Raw genomic sequence first — 21,908 nt, 5'->3', positions numbered from 1 at the left:
GTCAAGAAAGCGGTGGGGGGGAGTCCTGTTTGCAAAGATATTTTTTTAAAAATCAAGATCTTAACACTGTAAAATGAATTCTGTGCTACATGCATATATTTAGAATCTCTCCTTGCAAGGTTAAGGACTCAGGCTTTCACATATTTCCTCTCTCTCTCTCTCTCTCTCTAGGTGTGGAATTCTTATTTTAGCCTGGCAGTTCTGTTCATAAATCAGCCAAGCCTTCAGCTAGAAATCATTACTTCCACCAAGAGGAAGAAGATTCTAGATAAGTAAGCCATATGTCTCTTATTCATCTTCCTACCATGTGCCCAGATGGGGTTATGTTTCCATAAGGGGCTTCTTAAGAAGTCCACATGGTTCTCACTGAGGTAGCCTCCCAAGGAGCCAAGTATAAGAATTCAGCTGAGAGCCAAAAAACTTAGTATTTTGGGAAGCTTTAGAAACAGTGCTGAAGTACTGGCCTCCTGGGGTTTGTAGCCCCATCTTCCTGAACCTTCTCCCACTAATAGCTGGTTCCTGTGTTCTATTCCCAGGTATGGGGACATGCGTGTGATGATGGCTTATGAACTGTTCAGCATGTGGCAGAATTTGGGTAGGTCTTTTCTCCATATTTTTCCCTTACACATATTGCATAGCCAAATAAAAAGTGACAAGACTAATTACTTCCCCCAGGTTTTGTGAATGTTAATTCAGACCCAAGAGATCTTTACATATCTTTAACATAACACCTCAGATGGATGGTATAGTGTAGCACATGTGCACAAAGCCCTTGGCAGGGAAAGTTAAGCTGAGAAATAAGACCCCAGTAATACATATGCACAATCCCTTTTTTGAGAACAAAAGTCAAAAGGAAAAAAAGAAGATGAGGCTATAAGACTATAAGATCCTCTGTGCTCTTCATGTCCCAGTCCAGATGATACAGGCCCACAAGCATAGATCTTGGAGATAGTCAGCACATGAGCAAGGGCAGCTATTCATTTTAATAAAGATTGAAACACTTCTTGGGTCTCTGGTATTCAGGCATCCAGACGAGGTTCCTGCTGCCAATTGCGTGTAAGAAAGGAATTGCAGCCTCGGTGAGATTGATCTTCATCTCCTTTCTTTACAGCTTCTCTAAGATCCACTGGTTTGGATCTCAGATTGTCAGGTTTTGGTAGAATCCTTGGATTGCCCTGGTGACTAGGTGGGCCATCCTCTGATACTATAGGCTTCTTAATGGCCTGTCAGGATGATTGAGAAGCTGCTGCTCTTCTTCCTAGTGAAGGCTGCTTTCAACTAAGCTCATGGCTCTGAAGTCTTAGGAATGATGGCCATAAAATCTTATCGTTCTCCATTAACCATCCCAGTCACAGCTCTAGAGGCAGCAGGCAAGGTGCAAGGCATTCCTGCCCACACTAGGGCCTTCCGTCCATGAATGGAGATGCGTTTCCCCAAACCAGCTTTCTAGCTTCAGTACTCTTACTCCCTGCATCCAGCATGGTCCAGGTATAGATTTTAACCCCGAAGATGACTCTGAAATTCCCAGGAACACATGGGACTAGCAACTGTACCATATACCAAGATTGGAATATGCAGAATCTGCCTCAGAGCTAACAGTTGCTCTTTAAATAGGCTTTTAACATGGAAGAAATCAAAAAACATGTCAAACTTGCCTGATAAAGCCATTCCTGCTTCATTGTTTTGGGTGGAAATGACATTTTCTAGTTCTGCTTGACCATAACAGTCACTGCAGAGGTCCACAGTTTGTCCCCTTAGTCTCTGAAGGACAGAAAGCAGAGCTCTGGAAGATGGTTCACTCGCTTTACCATTACAAAGAAAAGTTCTCCCATGGTCTTCAAGACTGGCCTTGGCTTCTGGGAGCATGCCCCAAATGACAAGCTAATCACAGGAAGAGTCACACCACACACTTCCCATGGAAAGGCCTCATTAAGAAAACTGAGGGATGAGCCAAGCTGGTCTGAATAAATGTAACGCTACCATCAAAAATGCAGTGTGAAGACAAGGGGTGGGGGTTGGAGGGTGCACAGAGAGTCTCTCAGCCAGTCTGTCAGGGTAGGGCTGTGTAGGAGGCTCCTGGTAACTCAGGAGGGGGCCTCTTGGGCACACTTGAGCACAGGCAGTGAAGAGGCCTATGGATTTCAGATCACTAGTGGCTGGACCTGGGACTGAACATCCTTATCACTTAAATGCCCCTGGGCTAGAGGCAGAAACCCCAGGGATAGTGCATTGTGTTTAAGCAGAAATAGATGAATTTTCCTTGCTAAATAAACACTATGAACAGATTATCTGAAACTATTACAGGGTACTCAGAAATCCTATTCTGTCTAGAGTAGTGAACTCTGTTGCTTGACCTCAGAATGATTTTCAGATAGTTTGTAGAACCTCCCAGTAAATTCTTTGGAAAGAATTTGTGCCTGTTGAAAGTTTGTTTTAACTGTACTGGGCCAGTTTAATCCATGAACTCTAAAAAGCCAAGAGAAGCGGGTATCTCAGAAATCTATAGGGGAGAGCTTGCTATGCTCTCAGATGCTTCCAGTGAAGATCAAATCATGTGTTGTGGCCCCACTTGGGAAGCTTCTATGGAAGGAGCAAAGCAAGCATAAACTAATATCTGTTGGGTTTTGCTGTTCAGGTGAACATAAGATCCACTTTATTCCGGGAATGATTGGTCCTTTTCTGGGTGTGACACTGGTCCCACAGCCAGAAGTGCGGAATATCATGATTCCAATCTTTCATGACATGATGGACTGGGAGCAAAGGAAAAATGGCAACTTCAAACAGGTAAGACAACACCTGGCAGTGTTAAGGGTGCTCTCCCCTGGAATGGACCCCTTTTGCCCAGGCACGTGATCCAGATGCCTGGCTATAGTTCCAGCGGAAGTAGGCTGTAACTTGGCCGTCCTGTTCAAGGGTTTCCTTTACTTACTGGCCAGAATTGATTTGTGGATTTTCTTCATGAAGTTAGAGGCCAGAAAAGAATCAGAGGAAAGGAATTGAACATCATGTGAAAGGAACTTTCTGATCAAGGAGAGAATGACAGACTGTAACCTCCCAGCTTCATTCAGGACGAGGTCCTGGGAGTGTTGTCTCTTCTCTCTGGAGGTTCCCCAGTGTGTGTGGTCTGGGCATTTCTAAGGCTAGAGCCCAGACCAGATGACTTCTCATAGCCTAGAATTTCACAGACTCCTGCACAGAGGGGTGGGTCCATGAGGTGTAAGCCCTTGGCTTCTGACTGACTTCAGGTTGTCCCTCTGTGCAGTTCTTCTGCCACCCCTAAGGTGGAGGAGATGGCCCCTGCCCTTTTATCTAGAGCTCCAGGGAATAGGATTAGGAACAATAGGTAGAAAACAGTGGTAGAAAAGCCAATTTTAGCTAATAAAAGAAATAATTTGCTAGTAACAAGTTATTTACTGTAAGCTGGCCTGCTTTCAGAGATGGGGAGTTCCTCTTTGCTGGTGGTTCTCAAACAGAAGCTCCCTGTAGGCCTCGAGGAGAAATTTCTACTTTGGCTTGGGGACTATAACCAGTTCCCCACTAAGCTCCCTCCCAACCCTGTGATTCTGGGATGAACCAGTGCTCTTAGAGTGAGTGACTGTAACAGTGAGGAACAGACCAGGCAAACAGTAATTTTTAAATTTACAAAGAGTAAAATTCAGTCTTTGGGACTTACAACTCTGTAAATTTTGGTAAACACATAAAGTCATGTAACCACTACCACAGTCAAGATTTTTTTAATTCCTAAAAATTCCATCTTGCTGCCCCTTTGTAGTCAAACCCTTCCCTTCCCTTTAACCATGGCAGGCATTGATCTATTCTCCTTCACTATGTGTGCCTTTTCCAGAATGTCATGTAAAGGGAATCATGTAGACTGTAGCCTTTTGAGACTGACTTCTTTCACTTAACATAATGCCTTTGAGAGATTTATCCATTTTGTTAAATGTATCAGTTTTTCTATTGCTGAGTAGTATGCCATTGCAGTTTATTCATTCACCATTTGAAAGACATTTGGGTTATTTACACTTTTTGGTGATTATGAATAAAGCTTCTGAAAAACTTTTCTTTACAGGTTTTGTATGAATATATAGACTTCCATTTTTCTTAGGTAAATACCTAGGAGTAGGATTGTTGGATATTGTGGTAAATGTATATTTAACTTTATAAGCTATCAAACTGTTTTCCAAAGTGACTATACCATTTTGAAATCCCTACAGCAGTGTGTGAAAGTTCCAGTTGATCCATATACTCATCAGAATTTGATATTATCTCTTTGTTTATTTTAGCCATTCTAATAGGTGTGTAGTTGTATATCACTGTGGTTTTAATTTTCACCTCCCTAATGACTAATGATGCCGAACGTCTTTTAATGTGCTTATTTGCTATCTTTGTATCTTCTTTGGTGAAATGATTTTATTCAAAACTTGTGTTCATTTTTAATTGGGCTGTTTGTTTTCTTATTGTTGAGTTTTTAGGGTTCTTTATACATTCTGAACATAAGTCCTTTGTTGAATATATGATTTACCAATATTTTCTCTTAGCTTGTCTTTTCATTTGCTAAACAATGTTTTTCACAGAACAAAAGTTTTTAATTTTTATGCAGTCCAATTGATCATTATTTTTCTTGTATGGATCGTGCTTTTGGGATCATATATGAGAACTCTTTGCCTAACCCAGGACCATAAAATTTTTCTCTTTTGTTTCTTCTAGAAGGTTTATAATTTTACATTTAGATCTATGATCTGTTTTGAGGTAATGTTTGTATAGGTGTGAAGTATGGGTCAAGGCTTTTTATTTTTCCTTTTTCCATGTGGATGTCCAGCACCTTTCGTTGAAAAGACTATATTCTTTGTTGAAAATCAATTGACCATAGGCATGTGGTTCTCTTCCTGGACTCACTAGTCTTTCCATTGATCTATATGTCTAATCTGTCACCATACCACGTAGTCTTTATTATGGTAGCTTTATAGTCTTAAAATTAGGTTGTGTGAATCCTCTAACTTTGTTTTTTTTTTCAATATTGTATTAGCTATTCCAGTTCCTTTTCTTATAAATCTTAGAATCAGCATGTCAGTATCTATAAAAATTCCTGCTTGGATTTTGATTGGGATCGCATTGTAATCTATAGATAGATCAAATTGGGAAAACTGATATCTTAATAGTACTTAATAAATACTTCTAGTCCTTGAAGACAGTATATCTCTCCATTTATTTAGGTGTTCTTTGATTTCTTTCATTAATGTTTTGTAGTTTCAGCATACAGATCTTGCACATGTTGTTAGATTTATATGTAAGTATTTTCTGGGCTTTTTGGTGCTATTATAAATTATTCTGATTTAAAATTTTAAATTTTCAGTTGTTTGTTGCTATTATATAGAAATACAATTGCTTTGTACATTAACATAGTATCCTCCACCCTTGCTAAACTCACTTATTAGTTCTAGAAGCTTTTTTGTAGATTCCTTGTGATTTTATATTTAGATAATCCTATCACCTGTGAAAAGACACAGTTTTATTCCTTCCTTTCTAATCTGTAAGCCTCTTATTTCTTTTTCTTGCCTCATTGCACTGACTAGGACCTCTGGTCTGATGTTAAATAAGAGTGATAAAAGTAGACATCCTTGCCTTGTTCTTCTTTTTTTTTTTTTTTTTTCCTTGCCTTGTTCTTAACCTTAGGGGAGAGCATTCAGTGTTTCACTGAAGTATGATGCTAGTTCTAGGTTTTTCATAGATGCTCTCTATCTTGAGTAAATAGTATTTAAGATAAGAATCCATTTTTAGAGTGTGAAGCTCTATTGCCTTCAGAACTTCAGGAAATAATAACTTCAAACAGAAAAGAACTGTTGCTTTTCTATGTTGGCACAACATGTGCCTTCTAATTGTGCAAAATGCACAACTGCCTGATGAGAGAACCTGGTTACCAAGAAGTAGATGACATTGTGCAACTGCACCATGGGTCATCTGAGTCTACTTAAAGAAGAGCTGGGCTGTACTTAACCATCACTAACACTGAATAAGGAAGGTTAGCTTTGTGGAAGACTAAGTTGGAGCTCATTTGGCTCACACTTCAAGACTCAGCTGATGGGTAGCATTTTTTCCTCCAATAAGACTGTCATGAATAACTGATATCCAGCAAGCCATGTAAACCTCGTTGTCCCTGGTTAAAAAAATCTTGCTGCTGCTTCCCTTTGCCATTACATATTTTAAAAGAGTAGTCTACTCTTTTCATCCCCACATTTCCACTTCCCACCCTCCTATCAGTTCAGTCTAATGTATATTGTGCACCCACTTTTGTTGACATTGCTCTCTCGAATAACTTTTTAATCATTAAAGTCCAATTGACTTTTTGGTCTTGGTTCTAGTTGTGCTTTCCACAGCTTTGGCTCTATTAACTCCTCCCCTACTTCTTACCACCTACTATAAATACTTCTTCTAATTATAAAAACAATACTTATTTAATATAGAAAAATTAAAATGCAAATAAGCTATAGTGAAAAGATATAACTCATAATTGTACTGTTAGTAACTTGTGGGGGAGAGGGGCTAGGCACGTCTTTTTTTCCCAATGCATAGAGTTTTTTAAGTTAAAAAATGGAATCATTGTGTACATTGGTTTTTTTGGAACCATTGTGTATATTGGTTTTTAATCTCCCTTTTTTAGTAGCACCTTGTCATCACTATCCTTCATGTCAGTTAATGCTTCTCTGCACCACACTGTCAGTTTAGAGGCTACGTGGTATTCCACTGCATAGCTTGGACCACAGTGTATTTAATCAGACTCCTAGGTTTTGTGGGGCTTTGGTTTTTTTGTTTGTTTATTTGTTTTTTGGCTGTGCCCTGTAGCTTGAGGGATCTTAGTTCCCCAACCAGGGATCGAACTGGGGCCCATGGCAGTGAAAGCACCAAGTCTGCCAACTCCTAACCACTGGACCACCAGGGAATTCCCAGTCTCATAGTTTTAGGAACTTAGGTTCATTCCAGATTTTTGCTGTTAACATTACAAAAAACATATCCATTTTAAGTTACTTTTTTAGGTAAATCTCTCACCTGTAATTGTTGTATCAAAGAGTAAAAACGTTTCTTAAGTTTTTACAGCACTATGTCTCTCTAACAACCTCTGTTGTCTGTAGACTACTCAGACCCCAGGCCACTTTCTGTGTGTGCCCCATCTAAGCACTGCCCATGCTGAGCTGTGTTAGCTGTTATCCCTGCCTCCTCTACCAGATGATGAGTTATTGGGGCCAGGACCATTTCTTGTGCTTTTATTTCTTAGAACCCATGCCTGAGACATGGTGGGTTCATGAAGATGAAAATCAAAACTAACATTCATTGAGCACTTCCCAAGAGCTAGGGCACAGTGACACTGAAGAGGAATGTTAACCACCATTACCATTTCATAAATGCAGAAATTTAGGCATAGATAAATATTTTGTACAGAAGTAGGCAGCTGGTTATGTCACAGGACAAATGTTTGTTGAATGAATAACAAGGTGTCACTTCAGGAATATTGGTTTTATAAAATAAAAGTAACTCCGCAGACCTGAAATCATCAGTATTACCAATTACGACATGATATATCTGAAGAACTTAGCATTTGTTTAACTTAGAGACATTGATTTTGCATACATTGATCTTCAGTGTCCCATTTTGGATTTCTCAATTTTTCTTAGTAACTTCTTCCTTTATCAGCACTGCAGGGAGTGAGGAAGTAATGTCCCTGAATCCTTCCATCACCAGCTCCTTTGCCTAATACGGAAGTTCTAACACTTGAATAGGCATCAGAACAACCCGGAGGGCTTATTAAAACACAGACTGCTGCCCCCCAACCCCTGAGTTTTTAATCCAGTGGAGCCTGAGAATTTGTATTTCTAACAAGATTTCTGGTGACTTGATGCTTTTGGCCCAGGGACCCATTTTGAGAACTCCAGGGAACTGCTGCACCCACATTTGCGCTGTTGTACTCTCTGCTGCTCCAGGTCCCTTCCCCAACTTTGCCCTGTTCTGGAAAGCACAACCTGTACCTGCGTGTGTGATGAGAAATCCCAACCTGACTTTACATGACCCCAGCAGGCAAGTCCCTGCTGGTGCCTTTTCTCCACACGGAGAAAGGCAGATGGCCTCGATCCCTAAGGACCTCTGATCTCAGACTTTGTATTTCCTCTGGAAAGTATATTCAAGCAGCTGACTGATTAGGCCAAACATAAATGTACAACAGTCTCCACCTGGCCATACCAGACCACTATAAAAGGGCCATATTTATTCATCCATTCTCATTTTCTGCTGATAGGGTTTCAGAAACCGTAACTGCCTTTGATGAATTTCCTAATTCAATTATTAATTTAATATTTCACCGTCTTAGGACTCTGGCCCTATGTGGAGTGAGAAAATGCTTTTGTTATAGCTCATTATTAAATGCAACCATGCCACTTTTTGTTTATATAAAAATCTGTATAAATAATTGCACAATACCACATTTTAAAGGCTAATGAACAGCTTAAAAGATTTTTATCTCACATCACTTACAACTAATTTCTCGCCTCAGAGTGTATGCATTGAGGCCTGATAGAGAAGTGGCTTAGCACTGTTGAATGCCTTGCAGATTAGTGAGGTAGGAATGAATGCAGTATTGCTCCTTATGGTTTAAGAATCCAATAACAAGTGCAGGGGGCCCCAGTGACGAGGCAGCGGCAGGGGCGGCAGCTCCAAGGGCTTTAGGTCCTGTGAGGACAAAGAATAGAGCCTTTTATCCTGAAGGGGACTCTCTGAAGGAAACACATCTCCCTCAGCCCAGACTAATGCCAGCCATTAAAGTGAGGACCAGCCTCCCAAAGCAAGCTTTCTTTGTGGCTGGCTGATAGAGGGTAAAGTTCTAACCAAATGTATTTTATACATACCAATTCCTTTGAATGAACATTTTTTAAGAAAGAAAAACACTTGACAAAGGCCTCTTTTGGATCCGAAATACTTCTCTCACCAGAGAGTCCTTGCCTTTTGCCCCTAGGGAAAAGAGTATCTGAGACGTATGTGTAAGTTCCAACTCATTTAAACCACTGGAGTGGGAGCCCTTCCTGATTGGGGAGGCAGGGTGGTTTCTCAGTGCTGTAGATGAGATCCTGCATTCTCTAGGATTTATTTGGTGCAAGGAAAAAATCAGGAAGCAGTTCCCCACCATCCTCACCTATCACAGGGGCTGGATTTCCCATCCTTCCTCTGAGGTCACTTCGGGTTTACAAAATCTCTGCTTCCCTCTAGGTGGAGGCCGAGCTGATTGACAAGCTGGACAGCATGGTGTCAGAAGGGAAAGGCGATGAGAGCTACAGGGAGCTCTTCGGCCTGCTGTAAGCTGCTTCAGCCCCAAGTACCTCACGTTGGGGGAGGGGGTGAAGTGGGCTAATGAAGGGTAGCGGTGCAACCTGCACTGGGCAGGCTTCAGAGTGTGGGTATCCGGAGAGACCAGGGTTGTTCCTGGTGGTAGCAGTGCTCACCTTCTGTCAACAAGAAAGTGACATCATGACAGCAAGCTCTCTCAGGGATTGCCATAGTTGACTAAAGATGTAGGGACGGGTGATAACTCTGAGCTCCTGGATTTGCTGATAGCAAAAGGATCATCGTATATCTTCATACCATGTACTGTATCTAGTTGGGCAAACAGTTCATGGGGACTCAATGAGGGCTCAAGGCTGACATTTCGGGGTGGGGGGAGGGAGGGAATTAAATCTCTGCTTTGTAAGAATGTACGATCAGCTTGAGAAACACTGCCATGAATTTTGTGACTTGAACAAATTATACCCCCTTCCAAACCAGTTTCCATTTGTGAAACAGGGTGGTTGTGCTGACTGATGTCAAGGGTCCCAGATCCACCAGTTGTGGCTTCTGTCTTGAGTTGATGGAGGCCAAGAGACCTTACAGGACTAGCCACAGGGCTAAGCCCAAAGGAAGGACTCAGGAGAGCCGTGGTCCTCCCAGAGAGATAGTAAAGTTGGGTATTTTATCTTCCTAAAAAACAAAATTTTAAGACATTTACAGCTCTAGAGCCCTCTCCTATCTCACTCATTATCTCTAGCTTTGAGATTTTCTTTATTTTAGTGACAATTTTTAAGATAGGCCTGTAATATATTTTCTAATAATAATACTGTACATTTGCTTAGAACTTTACAGTGTACAAAATTTGTTGACATATCTGATTTAATCCTCACAACACACCTGTGAGGTGGGCAAGGCAGATATTATCCTGAGGAGTAGGGGTGATGACACTGAGCTCAGAGAAGTGGTAGCATGGCCTCAGTTGCATGGCCAGTAAGAAGCAGCTCTGGGGGTACAGCCCAGATATTCCAGTTTCAAGAGGGGAAATCTTCCTGCTACACCCTGCCTACTTTGTTCCTTGATGAGTCATGCAATAAAATGTGAATTCATTTGAAATTTAAGTAATTTTAATTTGTGAAAATGAATCCATCCTTTAGTACTTCTCTTTTAGCTGAAGATGTTTCTAATTGTGGAAATAAGGAAGAGAAATCTCTTCCTAAGCCACTAACTGATGATTTTACTATGAAGGAAAAAGCACAAAAATAACTTACTATTAATAATTACCTGACCAAATAGTGTTACATAAACACTGTTCACGTCTGAGAACTGAAAGCCACTGATAACCAAGGAGCAGCATTTCCCAATTTGTGTTTGGGGAAGATGTTTGTAGGTATGCTGGGGGGAGGTGGGAGTGGATCATGGGCTAATCAATTTAGAAAAGACTCAGTTAAATAAAATCAAACAGGCCTCTGTATTATAGGACTTCTCAAAGCCTTTAATATTTAGAAAGATGTGAAAACTCTCTAAAAGGAAGGTGTGGTGATCAGCATCTTCCATGCTTTTTTGCTCACAGAACACCTCTCTCTGTCCTCCAGGACAGCAGAGCTCTGTAGAACAGAGTTTGGGAAATGTGAACACAGTGGTTTTTTCCACGCAGCTCAGAGGTGAAAGACAATGGTCCTACCTTCTCGCTCTAGTAAATGGGTCACATGGAAACCCTCACTTTCCCAGAAGCCTCAGCTCAAGTTAGATGCTGTGTGCAAGGAAGACAGTTGTCATCATTGCAGTGTTAACGGCAGTCAGGCTGTGGGTGTGAGTTCCCAGTGCTGGGTCCCTGGCTGAGCCTTCCACTCTAGGTGACTTTCATGACCTTAGGGAGCTAGGGACAGTGTACAAAAGGATCAGGAGTGAGACCTTGACCTGAGATAATCACTAGAGCAAACAGAAAGAGTCCATCTAGGTCATCATCCCCTAGGAGAGAACTGTGAAAAGGCAGAGGATCTCAGAAGCCAGGCTCTTTGGAGAAGTCAGAGGCTACCTGGAGGTGACAGGAGCCTGGGCTGGCAAGTGAGAAAAGCACCTGGGCATTTAGCTCTTGGCTCTGGCACATTTCACATGGGAGTATCCCATGACAGTGAAGATGACAGTGTAACTCCTGGACTCACTGTCCTTCACGCTGGGCCCTCAAGACTGGTTGGAATCTTTCCCTTGGTTTACATGAAAACGTTGGTTAGTATGTTTGCTGAGGATGGTTCTAAGCAGTGATAGAGGCAGCCAGCCAATTGGCAAAGCCAGGTCTATCCCTCAGTGGACTCTTACTCCGCTGCTTCTTCAGAACAGATCTCACAGTGTGTACACCTAAAGGGGCTGGGGCTTTGAAACCGCTCCCTCAGTTCGGAACTTGCACAGGAGAATGGAAAACGTGTTCATTGGTTGCTGGCCAGTTCAGTAATTGCTTTGTCTTTGCTTTCTGCTGCATGGAGTAGAACCCAGCTGTTTGGGCCCTACCCCAGGTAAGACTGCAGTGTGGTAAGTCTGCCGTCTCCAGATCCATCACAGGCCCCACGGGCTCTGGGACCTTACTCTGGTGCCCAAGGAAGGCTCATGCATTGTGCATTGTGTTTGCTTCCACCAATAGCCTGCTGGAGAAAGTTGAACAGGAAACATGGCGCGAGACCGGCATTTCCTTTGTAACCTCGGTCACCCGCCTCATGGAACGCCTTCTTGACTACAGGTATCTTCTCAGGAACCTACCTGACCTCTTCTCTGGTCAGATGCTCTCCCCAGCAGGAGGATCCCCTGACCTTAAAATTGAGACCTCGTGGCCATGAGAGGTAGGACTGTTCTGGTGTTGTGTGCCATCACCAGTCATTAGAAATCTCCTGATGGCCAAGGAGAAAGAGGAAGAAAGCCTTCTCCCAAGGGTAGGCCAGGGCTTCCTGGGCTTACCCCCGATACGTGGGCACGTGTATCCAGGAGGTATCCCAGGGACATGTAGCCTTCTGGCTTTTCATCCAGAAAAGTCAAGGCTCAGAGGAATGGGCACAGCAGAGAGGAAGAGAAAGGCTGTCTCCAGAGCAAGTTAGGTCCTTAGCGCAGACCTTCCTCAGAGCCATGTGGCAGATGGGCAGGAAAATATCACCTGGTACAGAAGTGTGACCCAGGAGGACTTTCATTTGGTTTTTCCAGGGAAGGGGGACCCAACTTTTCCATGCCTCCATTCTTTGTGTAAAATCTGTTTATTTCTGTCCCTTGATCCTGGCCATGCGCAGATTAGAGGAGGCAGCCTGTGAGCTCAGAGATCTTTATGATACATTCAGTCTGGGAGTTCATGTGAAATTCATTTTTTCGTGAAAGCCTGCCTTCTCAGTCATATCATGGCTTTTGACTTTGCCTAAAAGTAACAATAATGCTACCATTGCAGCCTTAGTTATTCTGTCAGTAGAGTTCAGGTGATAGCTAAGAGTGCCTTTTGGGAACCTAGAGGAAGGTGATAAGGAATGAGGAGGAATGATAGAGGAAACCCAGACCCAAGCAATAGTTGTCTTCTCTGTGCTACATGTCATGCAGATGCCAAGGGAGAGCATCTGGGACTCCAGCTAGCTGCGTGTACAGGAAGCTTCTTGCTGGATTCACCAGTCTGGTTCTCATTCTCTTTCATCCCCTTGTGCTAGGCCTTTCTCCTCCCCAGAGGAGCTTGGCTTTGACCAGTCCCTGCCCTCCCTAGGCAAGGATTCATTCTCAGTGTTCCTGCTGTTCTGTGTCTGGAAGGCCAGCCATGACCCCTCCTAAACCCAGCGCTACTCAGCATGAATGCAGCTCAGCTCTGGCCGAAGCTACCCCTAAATCAGAAAAAAAGCTCCAAAGCAACTGCTCCTAGTTAGAGGGGATTCCAAAGACTAGTGCACAGGAAGGACACTATAGGGAGAAAAGCGAATGAGATTATGTACATGGCAGTTATGCCGTGGTTGCTGTGGCCACAGGGTCCTGAAGGTAGGTCCCTAGAGTAGAGTGTCTTGGCTTCTATGAAACACTGTCCTACAAAATGAAAACTGCCCTTTAAGGAAAGCTCTGTGCCTCCCCTTTTGGAAACTTGAGGACTTAACCTTCTACTTTACTGACATACTCTTTTGTGCTGAAGGCATTGGTAGGTGTTACTTAATGCCCTGATATAGCATCTGGGCTCTACACTCTGCCACCAGAGCAAGGGGTCCAGTTGAACAGAGATCTTTGAACCCTAAGAGTGGGTCCAAAGCTTAGAGGGAGCTCACAGTACAGTCTCATCTGTGGAAGAAGTTTCTGTTGGAGAGCATCCTCATCTGGGGTTTGGACATACTAATGCCTCAGTGACACTGCAGGTCTCTGTGTTGTCCCAGAGGCACCACTTTGTGCATTCATCTGTGCTCTCCCTTCCAGGGATTGCATGAAAGGAGAGGAGACAGAGAATAAGAAGATCGGCTGCACTGTTAACCTGATGGTGAGAGAATATGGGCTCTTCCTCCTCTCTGCCTCGTAGTGTGGCTTCTGTCCTGCCCTGTGATTGGCCTGTCCTTTCTACAATACATGGCTATAAGCCTAAGGGGTTTTTTTGGTTTTTTGTTTTTTATTTGGTTGCTCTGGGTCTTAGGTGTGGCAGGCGGGCTCCTTAGTTGCAGCAGGCAGGCTCTTTAGTTGTGGCATGTGAACTCTTAGTTGCAGCATGCATGTAGGATCTAGTTCCCTGACCAGGGATCAAACCCGGGTCCCCTGCATTGGGAGCACGGAGTCTTAACCACTGTGCCACCAGGGAAGTTCCAAGCCTAAGGGTTTGAGTCAGGACATCAGCTCTGTTACTGGTATCTTGGAAACTTGCACCTCATCACTCACATTCCTACTTGGGAAAGGAATGAAATGAGCTTCTCTTTGGACAGAGCTCTAGCCCGGCCTCTTGGCAAGGTCCCGCCAACCCTGACATACTCTAATTTCCAGTCTTCCCTGGTATTCTTCCTCTGTCTCATCACTCAGGGCTCCTGCAGATCTGCCAGAGGTTTCACCCCCAGCAGGCGTACCTTCTGGCTGGTCCCTTCTCTTCCTGGTGCTGGCTACCTCCACGGCCTGTCTTCTCCCTCCTGTCCAGCACACCCAGGGTTTTGGGCAGCTGCCTGGAGTTCAGAGATGGCCTCCACAGGCAGCAGCCTCTCCCATCTTCATTTATATTTCCTTCTCTCTTACAGAACTTTTACAAATCTGAGATTAACAAAGAAGAGATGTATATCCGCTATATCCATAAGCTTTGTGACATGCATTTGCAGGCCGAAAACTACACAGGTAAGTGGGAAGGGGAAGCTACGCCTCCCCATGAGGACAGACTGGACATACATGCACAGCTGGCAGAGAAAGGCTCTGAGCTGGTGCCTCCCAGATTTTAGCAGAGTGTCAGGACCCATGATGCCCATCACCTCACTCCTTTCCCTCAACTCCTTTGTAACGTGGTGGAGAAAAAGCAGGTGGAACTTCCACTTGTGCCTTGCTGCCCAAAGCTCTTCCATTCTCCTTGCCTCCTATTCACCTGCTTTGAGGCCTCAAGGGTGACCTCCAAATTCTGGTGTGCCAGGTTCAGAGCATCCTGAGCTCACTGTCCCTCTTCATGAGCAGAACTTCTCTGAGGACCTTCACAGCTGGAACTAAGTGAGGCCATAACACAGGAACATCAGCCTAACCCTGGGACTTCCAGAACTTGCTGGCAGACCTGCCTTGCAGTCTGGGCTCCTCCCCTGCAAGTACACAACAGCCCCACATTGAGCTCCCAGTGGAGAGTATGGAGAATGTTCACCTTACTTTCTGACAGACCAGACAGGGACCCTTTCACTGTATCTACAATTTAATCCATTACTACGGCCTTTTCTAAAAGAACAAATTTAAAAGCATTTCAACATACCTGTCACACTCTGTTTACTGAGCGCCACTTTGAGTCAGGAAGATATGTGTACCCATGTGTGTCCTGCCTGATTACCTTGTATCATAGTTCCCCCAAAATAGCCACTTCTTCACTGTGGTGACCAGCCATCACATCTTAGCCCTTGAGCCATAGGACTTGAATTTGTGTGATAGACCAGGAAATTCAAGCTATTCTTGTCCACAGCATTACGAGAATTAGATGAATTTGTAGAAACACAGAATCCTCCTTCCTTATTTTATGTTAGATGTTAAAGAGTGTTTTGCACAGATTCCACCTTTCCTGACACAGCTTGGCAAGAATTAAATCTGAAATGACTGGGATGAACCTGCCATTCTCTGCAGTCACTTCCACCCATGATCCCAGCAGCCCTTTGAGAGGGCAGTGAAGTGATAGACTGAAAAGTTCCATGTATCAATAGAGGCATTTACTAAACTCCTGGAGGACTGGGCCATCACTGAGAGGCTATGTCAGGAATTTAGACAGAGAGAGGGTGCTGAGCCTTGCCTCTGGTGGCCTCAGGAATAACATCTGAAAAGAAAATTGGCAGGGAAGGAAAGGATTTCACATGGTTTTCTGAGTTCTAGAGGGAGGCCTTGAGGGCCTCATGGGCTTGTTCCCAGTGAGAAGGGGCTTCACAGCTCCAGTGAGGAGGCACGTATATCCCTGGGCAGGAGGGTCCAGTAGCCAGAGCATAGGCAGAGCGCAAACGTGAGCAGGAGCCTGGAAAGTGGCTGCAGGCAATATACCTGGCTAAAACTGGAAGTGGGTCACTAGATAATTTGAAAAGAGATTCTTCATAGTCATGGGGAGCAGATTTGAATAGGGCCTTGAAGGCCAGGCAGAAGCTAGAACTAATTAACTTGCTAGTAGGAGATGCCCACTAAAACTGAGCAGATAGAACAGGAAAGAGCAGACTGTGTCATGGGACCATGAGCCGCTGCTGTAACTCAGTCTGACTGACTCTTTGGGATTTAGGAAGCTACAGCATTTAGCTGCGGTTGTTTTGTAAACCCTCTCCAACTGTTCCACATGTATGGGAGGTGTCACAGGGCCCCGCCCTGGGCCCAGCATCCACTTTAGCTTCCTCCAGGAATGGAGCCCATCACACAGTTATCACCGTACACACTCCTTCTCTCTGGTCCTTTTAGAAACGGTCAAGATAAGGAGAAAGGGTCATTCCCAGGGCCATGCTGAGCTCAGAAAATGGAGCTGGAGGCATTGAGGCTGGCTTCGGGAGGGCTGAGAAAAGCCTTAGTCAGTGCTTACCCCTCAGAGCCAGTTCTGAAAAGGTTGGAAAAGAAGCTCTAGTCAGTTGAGCAAAAAGGAACCCAAGAACTCTCTCTGACATGTCAGTGTGTCCCAGAGCAAAGCAACCTGTACACAGGCCCCTAGGTACCTGAGCCATACTTTATCTAGCGCCCAGAGCAGGTGACCAGGCTAAGGGAGGAAGGTGTCTACTAGGATCTTTGGTTCCTTCGTGCTGTGTTCACGGGCTATTCACTGGCTGGACAGCCCCTCTATCTCAGCTTTGGTATCCAGCAACCCTGATCTGGGCTGCACATGCCTTGCGCTGGCATGCTGCTTAGCCTGGTCCCTTGGCACCCGGCTGCCCCTGGACCTCCATAGCCCTTGTCCCCACAGAAGCTGCGTTCACTCTGCTCCTCTACTGTGAGCTGCTACAGTGGGAGGAAAGGCCACTGCGGGAATTCCTCCATTACCCATCCCAGACAGAGTGGCAGCGGAAAGAGGGACTGTGCCGCAAGATCATCCACTACTTCAACAAAGGCAAGGTGGGTGTTATTAGGCAAGGCTTTGAGCGTCTCTGCTTCTACTGTACTACATGGCATCTTAACGCTACAGGGATGGCAGCAGCTGCAGAGGGTACTGTGTGGGGTGGTGAGGGGGTGGAGGCCCATATGTGTGCGTTAGATATGGAGGCAGCATGACTTTCTCTGGGGAAAAAAAAATAACAGCTTAATTCTGTGGCTTGGAAGCCAATTCCAGATTGGGGATGTAAGAGACAACCCCACATACCAGCTTTGCACATCTGTAAATACTAATGCTCCAACAGCAAGGGCTTTGGGCCCCCTGCTTATATTTATTAGATTTACTTAAATTATTGTAGCTTTCTGCTCTGCTATAGAAAATGTGAGCTATAAAAATTAATGGATTCTAACCACAGCCAACGGAGGCCTGTACTGCCTCTTACGGGTACGTGTTCTTGTCTTGGATTTCGCTTCCTTACAGCATAGTCTGGGCTCCTCTCATTGGGGTTATTCTCTATTAAACTTGATTCTGTGGAATTAGCAGGCATTGTCAGCATTGGTTCAGACTTCCTTGGGACTTCCCAGCCATTCTGCTCCAATCTCTGGGAGAGCTCCTTGTGGGGCCCTCTGACCCACCTATGGCCCATACACTGGAAAGGCTGGACTTGTGTAACTTGTTGAAGCTGTTCTCTCATTACTCAGCTTTGAGCATGTTAAAAAGCTGAAACAGGATTGTTCAGGGAACTATAGTGGCTGAACTCCAGACTTAAATGGAAATTGGTTTTTTAAAATAAGCTTTTTTATCATAAAAAAGAAAGATTTAAACATTAATAACTTCTGCCCATAAATCAGAAAACATTCATCAGTTTTACACAACATGAGAGACTTTTGTTTGTCAAAAACATTCACCCATGTAGGGAACACACTGGTAAGCAGGAACCTTTCCAAAACCTCAGGAGCTCTCATTTCACCTGGCCCAGAAAGGAGACCCATGCTTAGCTGTCAGCCAGCCACACATGACTGAGCCACAGTGCCAGCCCAAAGCCTCCTCTCCTTGCTGGTCCAGAGACGGACAGAGGGCCCCATGCCAGTACACTTTTAGGTCTGTCTTCCTGGCACCCAGCCCACCTGGAGCTGCCACCTACCCATATGCCCAGCAAGCCCTCCCAGCTCTGAGGGAATGGCATAAGCATGGTGTGAGTGTGCATAAGTGTTGTTAGTATATTAGCTTATTTTTCTTTCCATGGGCATAGAGTACAGAGTAGAGTTATGCTTATCTGATTGAGCCCAGCAGTGGGACACGTGAGCATTAATGGTCCCCTTTTCACCCCACACTACAGTAGTGTCAAGAAAGCAGGTTTAAAGGTTAGTATGAACAAGGGAAGGTAATGCAAAACCTGCCTGAGTATTGTGGATAAGCAGGAAGGGGAGAAGGACTGGGAGGCTCCGTAGGCTACCTTGTCAGGGATCTCCCCCTCCTTCTAGCAGCCCTGACTTTGGTGTGAATTGCTGGGGGAGCAGCTTCTGTACTGAGAACAGATGACTCAGTGAGCCCTTTCATGAGCTCATCCTCAAAGGGGTATTTATCACAACCATTCTCTTGGGCTCATACAGAAGGTCCAACTTTTCTGTTTCTGTACCTTCATACCTGACAGAACCAGTGGATAGGGCTAACCAGTTCTCTTAAAAGCATTCAGGGTTTTTTTTCTAATGGCTCCAGAAAAGCAAAACCTGTCTGATGCAAGAAAAGTGCTCCTGGGCTTCCCTGGTAGCGCAGTGGTTAAGAATCTGCCTGCCAATGCAGGAGACACGGGTTCGAGCCCTGGTCCGGGTAGATCCCACATGCCACGGAGCAACTAAGCCCATGCACCACAACTACTGAAGTCCACGTGCCCTAGAGCCCATGCTCTGCAACAAGAGAAGCCACCGCTATGAGAAGCCCGCGCACCACAACGAAGAGTAGCCCCCGCTCTCCACAACTAGAGAAAAGCTGGTGCGCAACAATGAAGACCCAGCGCAGCCAAAAATAAAATAAATAAATAAATTTTAAAAAAAAGAAGGAAGGGGAGGCATGAAGATGGGAGCTGGTCCTTCATTTCAGGGAAGAGGGAGCAGACAGTAAGGGAAGCTGGGAGGAGGCCTCTGACCCCTAAAGCATACAGACCATCAGGACCGAACCAACCCTCCATGTGGGGGTGGGCTTGGGCTCTACTGCTGAGGGCTGCTATTGTCCACATTCCTTTGAAGGAATGAGTCTGTTGCTTCTAAAATGTTGTGTGTAGACAGAAGTACAAAGACTGACAGTCTGGAGTCCCAGGCTTTTGCCTTCCTTTCCAGTTTGAGTAGAGTGAGCCAAGTCAGTGCAACTTTTGTGCCATCCCTGTCAGTGGGGGCAACAAGGATGTATAAACACACATCTGCCCAAGCTGGTAGAAGTGATTGGATTTCAGACACTGGTTAGTAGTTGTGTAGTTGGCTTTGCCTCCTGCCAGAAGGAAGGAAACCAAGAGAGAAGATGTAGATGGGATGCATTGTATCTGCAGGGCGTTCCCTCCCTGTGTTCCGAGGTAGCTCTCAAAACCCCCAGCATTCCAGCACAATCCTCAAGGCTGACAGAGTGTCCTGGCTCACCCTTGGGGGTTGGGGGGGCAGGCTTGGAGCAGCAGGGCTACAAATTAGGGCAGAGATGCCAGCGAGGCAGATAAGCATTGATCCTAATAGAGTAGAACTGCTTTACTGGGAGCTACCGTCAGCAGACAAAGCGCCTTTAGCCTCACATGGGTTCCTCATCACCTAAATGAGCAGTTCCCCATGGGGCGCTCCTTACAGGCTGGCTAGCAGTCTGCACACAGCTCAGCTGCTTCGCCAGCCCCCTTGGATCTTCCTGCCAAGCAGACCCTCCTGTGGGCCCTTCACTGAAACCTGCCCAAGCAGCACTTGGAGCCAGAGACAGGACAGACACGTGCCCCCTTAAAAGCTGTGATGTGGGGGTACAAGAGGCTTTCTAGCTCACTGAGGCAGAGGCATTGTATCGGAGCAGGGAGTCAGGGTCTATTTAAAATTCTCTTTGGTTTGTTTCAACATTTTTAATTGGTCCTGCAGTTCAATCCATATGGCGGTAATTTCTTCAAAGGATAAGAAACACAGTCCTGGGCTTCCCTGGTGGCGCAGTGGTTGAGAATCCGCTTGCCAATGCAGAGGACACGGGTTCGAGCCCTGGTCCAGGAAGATCCCACGTGGCGCAGAGCAGCTAAGCGCGTGTGTTACAACTGCTGAGCCTGCGCTCTGCAGCCTGCGAGTCACAACTGCTGAGGCCCACGCGCCTAGAGCCCGTGCTCCGCAACAAGAGAAGCCACTGCAATGAGAAGTCTGCGTACCACAGCGAAGAGTAGCCCCGCTCACAGCAACTAGAGAAAAAGCCAGTGCACAGCAACGAAGACTCAACGCAGCCAAAAATAAATTAATTAATTAATTAATTAATTAATTATTTAAAAAAAAGAAACACAGTCATGAATAAAACATGGAGAGTATTGTCCTTCTCCCTGATGTTATTTCAAATCTATTTTTTTAATATAGTCCTTATTAAACATTCATACTGAAATACTGATGGGTGAAATTATAGTATATCTGATATTTGCTTCCAAAACTATGGGGAGGAGTAAGTGGATGAGATATTTAATGATACAAGACTGGCCATGAGTTGGTCATTGTTGAGGTTGGGTGATGAGTACCTAGGGGTTCATACTTCCATGTTTCTATATGTTTAAAATTTTCCTATAATAAAAATTTTAATTAGTACTTAGAAGTTGGGGAGAAGAGCCTGGCTAAAATGTCAAGTAAACCTTTGATTCCCAATCTCGCCAAGAGAGAAAGCACTGTATTAAAAAGAGGAGGAAATGGACAATATTGCCCCTTAGTGAAGGCCACTGTTAGATGAGCCTGTCACCATAATAGGAGCCACACCACGGAAACAGCCCGAGACGTGATTAGGCAAGGATTATCTGAAGACTGCTCTAAGATTTGAACATTTCTGTAAAGGAAATTATCAGACCTACTACCAAGCCCTTGGGTAGCTACTTCCTACTTAGCTTCCAGACTTGTTTCTAAGCTTAAATGATCTTAATTTAAAAGTCATTGTTTCCTTCATTAACTCATTAAATAAATCTTTATTGAGTACCTGCTCATGGCTGGCACTGTTCTAGGCTCTGAGGATGTAGGATATAAACAGGATCCCTGCCCTCATGCAGCTTATCATCTAATTGAGACTAATACAACATAAAAGTAAATACTTTTTAGCCCAGAAATAAACCCACACACCTATGGTCAATTAATCTTCAGGCAAGAATATACAGTGGAGAAAAGACAGTCTCTTTAGCAATTGGTGCTGGGAAAGCTCGACGGCCACATGTAAATCAGTGAAGTTAGAAAACTCCCTCACACCATACACAAAAATAAACTCAAAATGGCTTAAAGGTTTAAATATAAGACATGACAGCTTAAAGCTCCTAGAAGAGAATATAGGCAAAACAATCTCTGACATAAATTGTAGCAATATTTTCTTAAATCAGTCTCCCAAGGCAAAAGAAATAAAAGCAAAAATAAACGGGACCTAATCGAACATACAAGCTTTTGCACAGCAAAGGAAACCATAAACAAAATGAAAAGACAGCCTACGGACTGGGAGAAAGTATTTCAAATGATGCAACCGACAAGGGCTTAATTTCCAAAATATACAAACAGCTCATATAGCTCAATATCAGAAACAAACAAACAACCCAATCAAAAAATGGGCAGAGGGACTTCCCTGATGGTCCAGTGGGTAAGACTCCATGCTCCTAATGCAGGGGGCCCGGGTTCGATCCCTGGTCGGGGAAATAGATCCCGCATGCATGCCGCAACTAAAG

At 44.5% G+C, this 21,908-nt stretch overlaps 1 protein-coding gene across 9 annotated transcripts in view; it reads left to right on the top strand.

Moving 5' to 3' along the window:
* Window positions 1–21,908, top strand: part of DOCK3 (dedicator of cytokinesis 3) — a 403,879-nt gene that overhangs the window by 352,791 nt on the left and 29,180 nt on the right. For 8 of the 9 annotated variants that reach the window (XM_060308605.1, XM_060308607.1, XM_060308606.1 and 5 more), the window contains exons 30-38: window positions 172–272; window positions 537–595; window positions 2,636–2,784; window positions 9,250–9,335; window positions 11,787–11,813; window positions 11,939–12,034; window positions 13,717–13,777; window positions 14,514–14,607; window positions 16,880–17,028. In XM_060308605.1, the coding sequence (XP_060164588.1) occupies window positions 172–272; window positions 537–595; window positions 2,636–2,784; window positions 9,250–9,335; window positions 11,787–11,813; window positions 11,939–12,034; window positions 13,717–13,777; window positions 14,514–14,607; window positions 16,880–17,028 (822 nt within the window). The remainder of the gene's footprint in view (window positions 1–171; window positions 273–536; window positions 596–2,635; window positions 2,785–9,249; window positions 9,336–11,786; window positions 11,814–11,938; window positions 12,035–13,716; window positions 13,778–14,513; window positions 14,608–16,879; window positions 17,029–21,908) is intronic. The other variant, XM_060308604.1, reaches the window with a different exon arrangement.

Source organism: Globicephala melas, chromosome 11 (genome assembly GCF_963455315.2).
Source record: "Globicephala melas chromosome 11, mGloMel1.2, whole genome shotgun sequence".
Lineage (NCBI taxonomy): Eukaryota > Metazoa > Chordata > Mammalia > Artiodactyla > Delphinidae > Globicephala > Globicephala melas.
The sequence above is the reverse complement of the archived record's forward strand: the minus strand, read 5'-3'. Positions and strand labels throughout refer to the sequence as shown.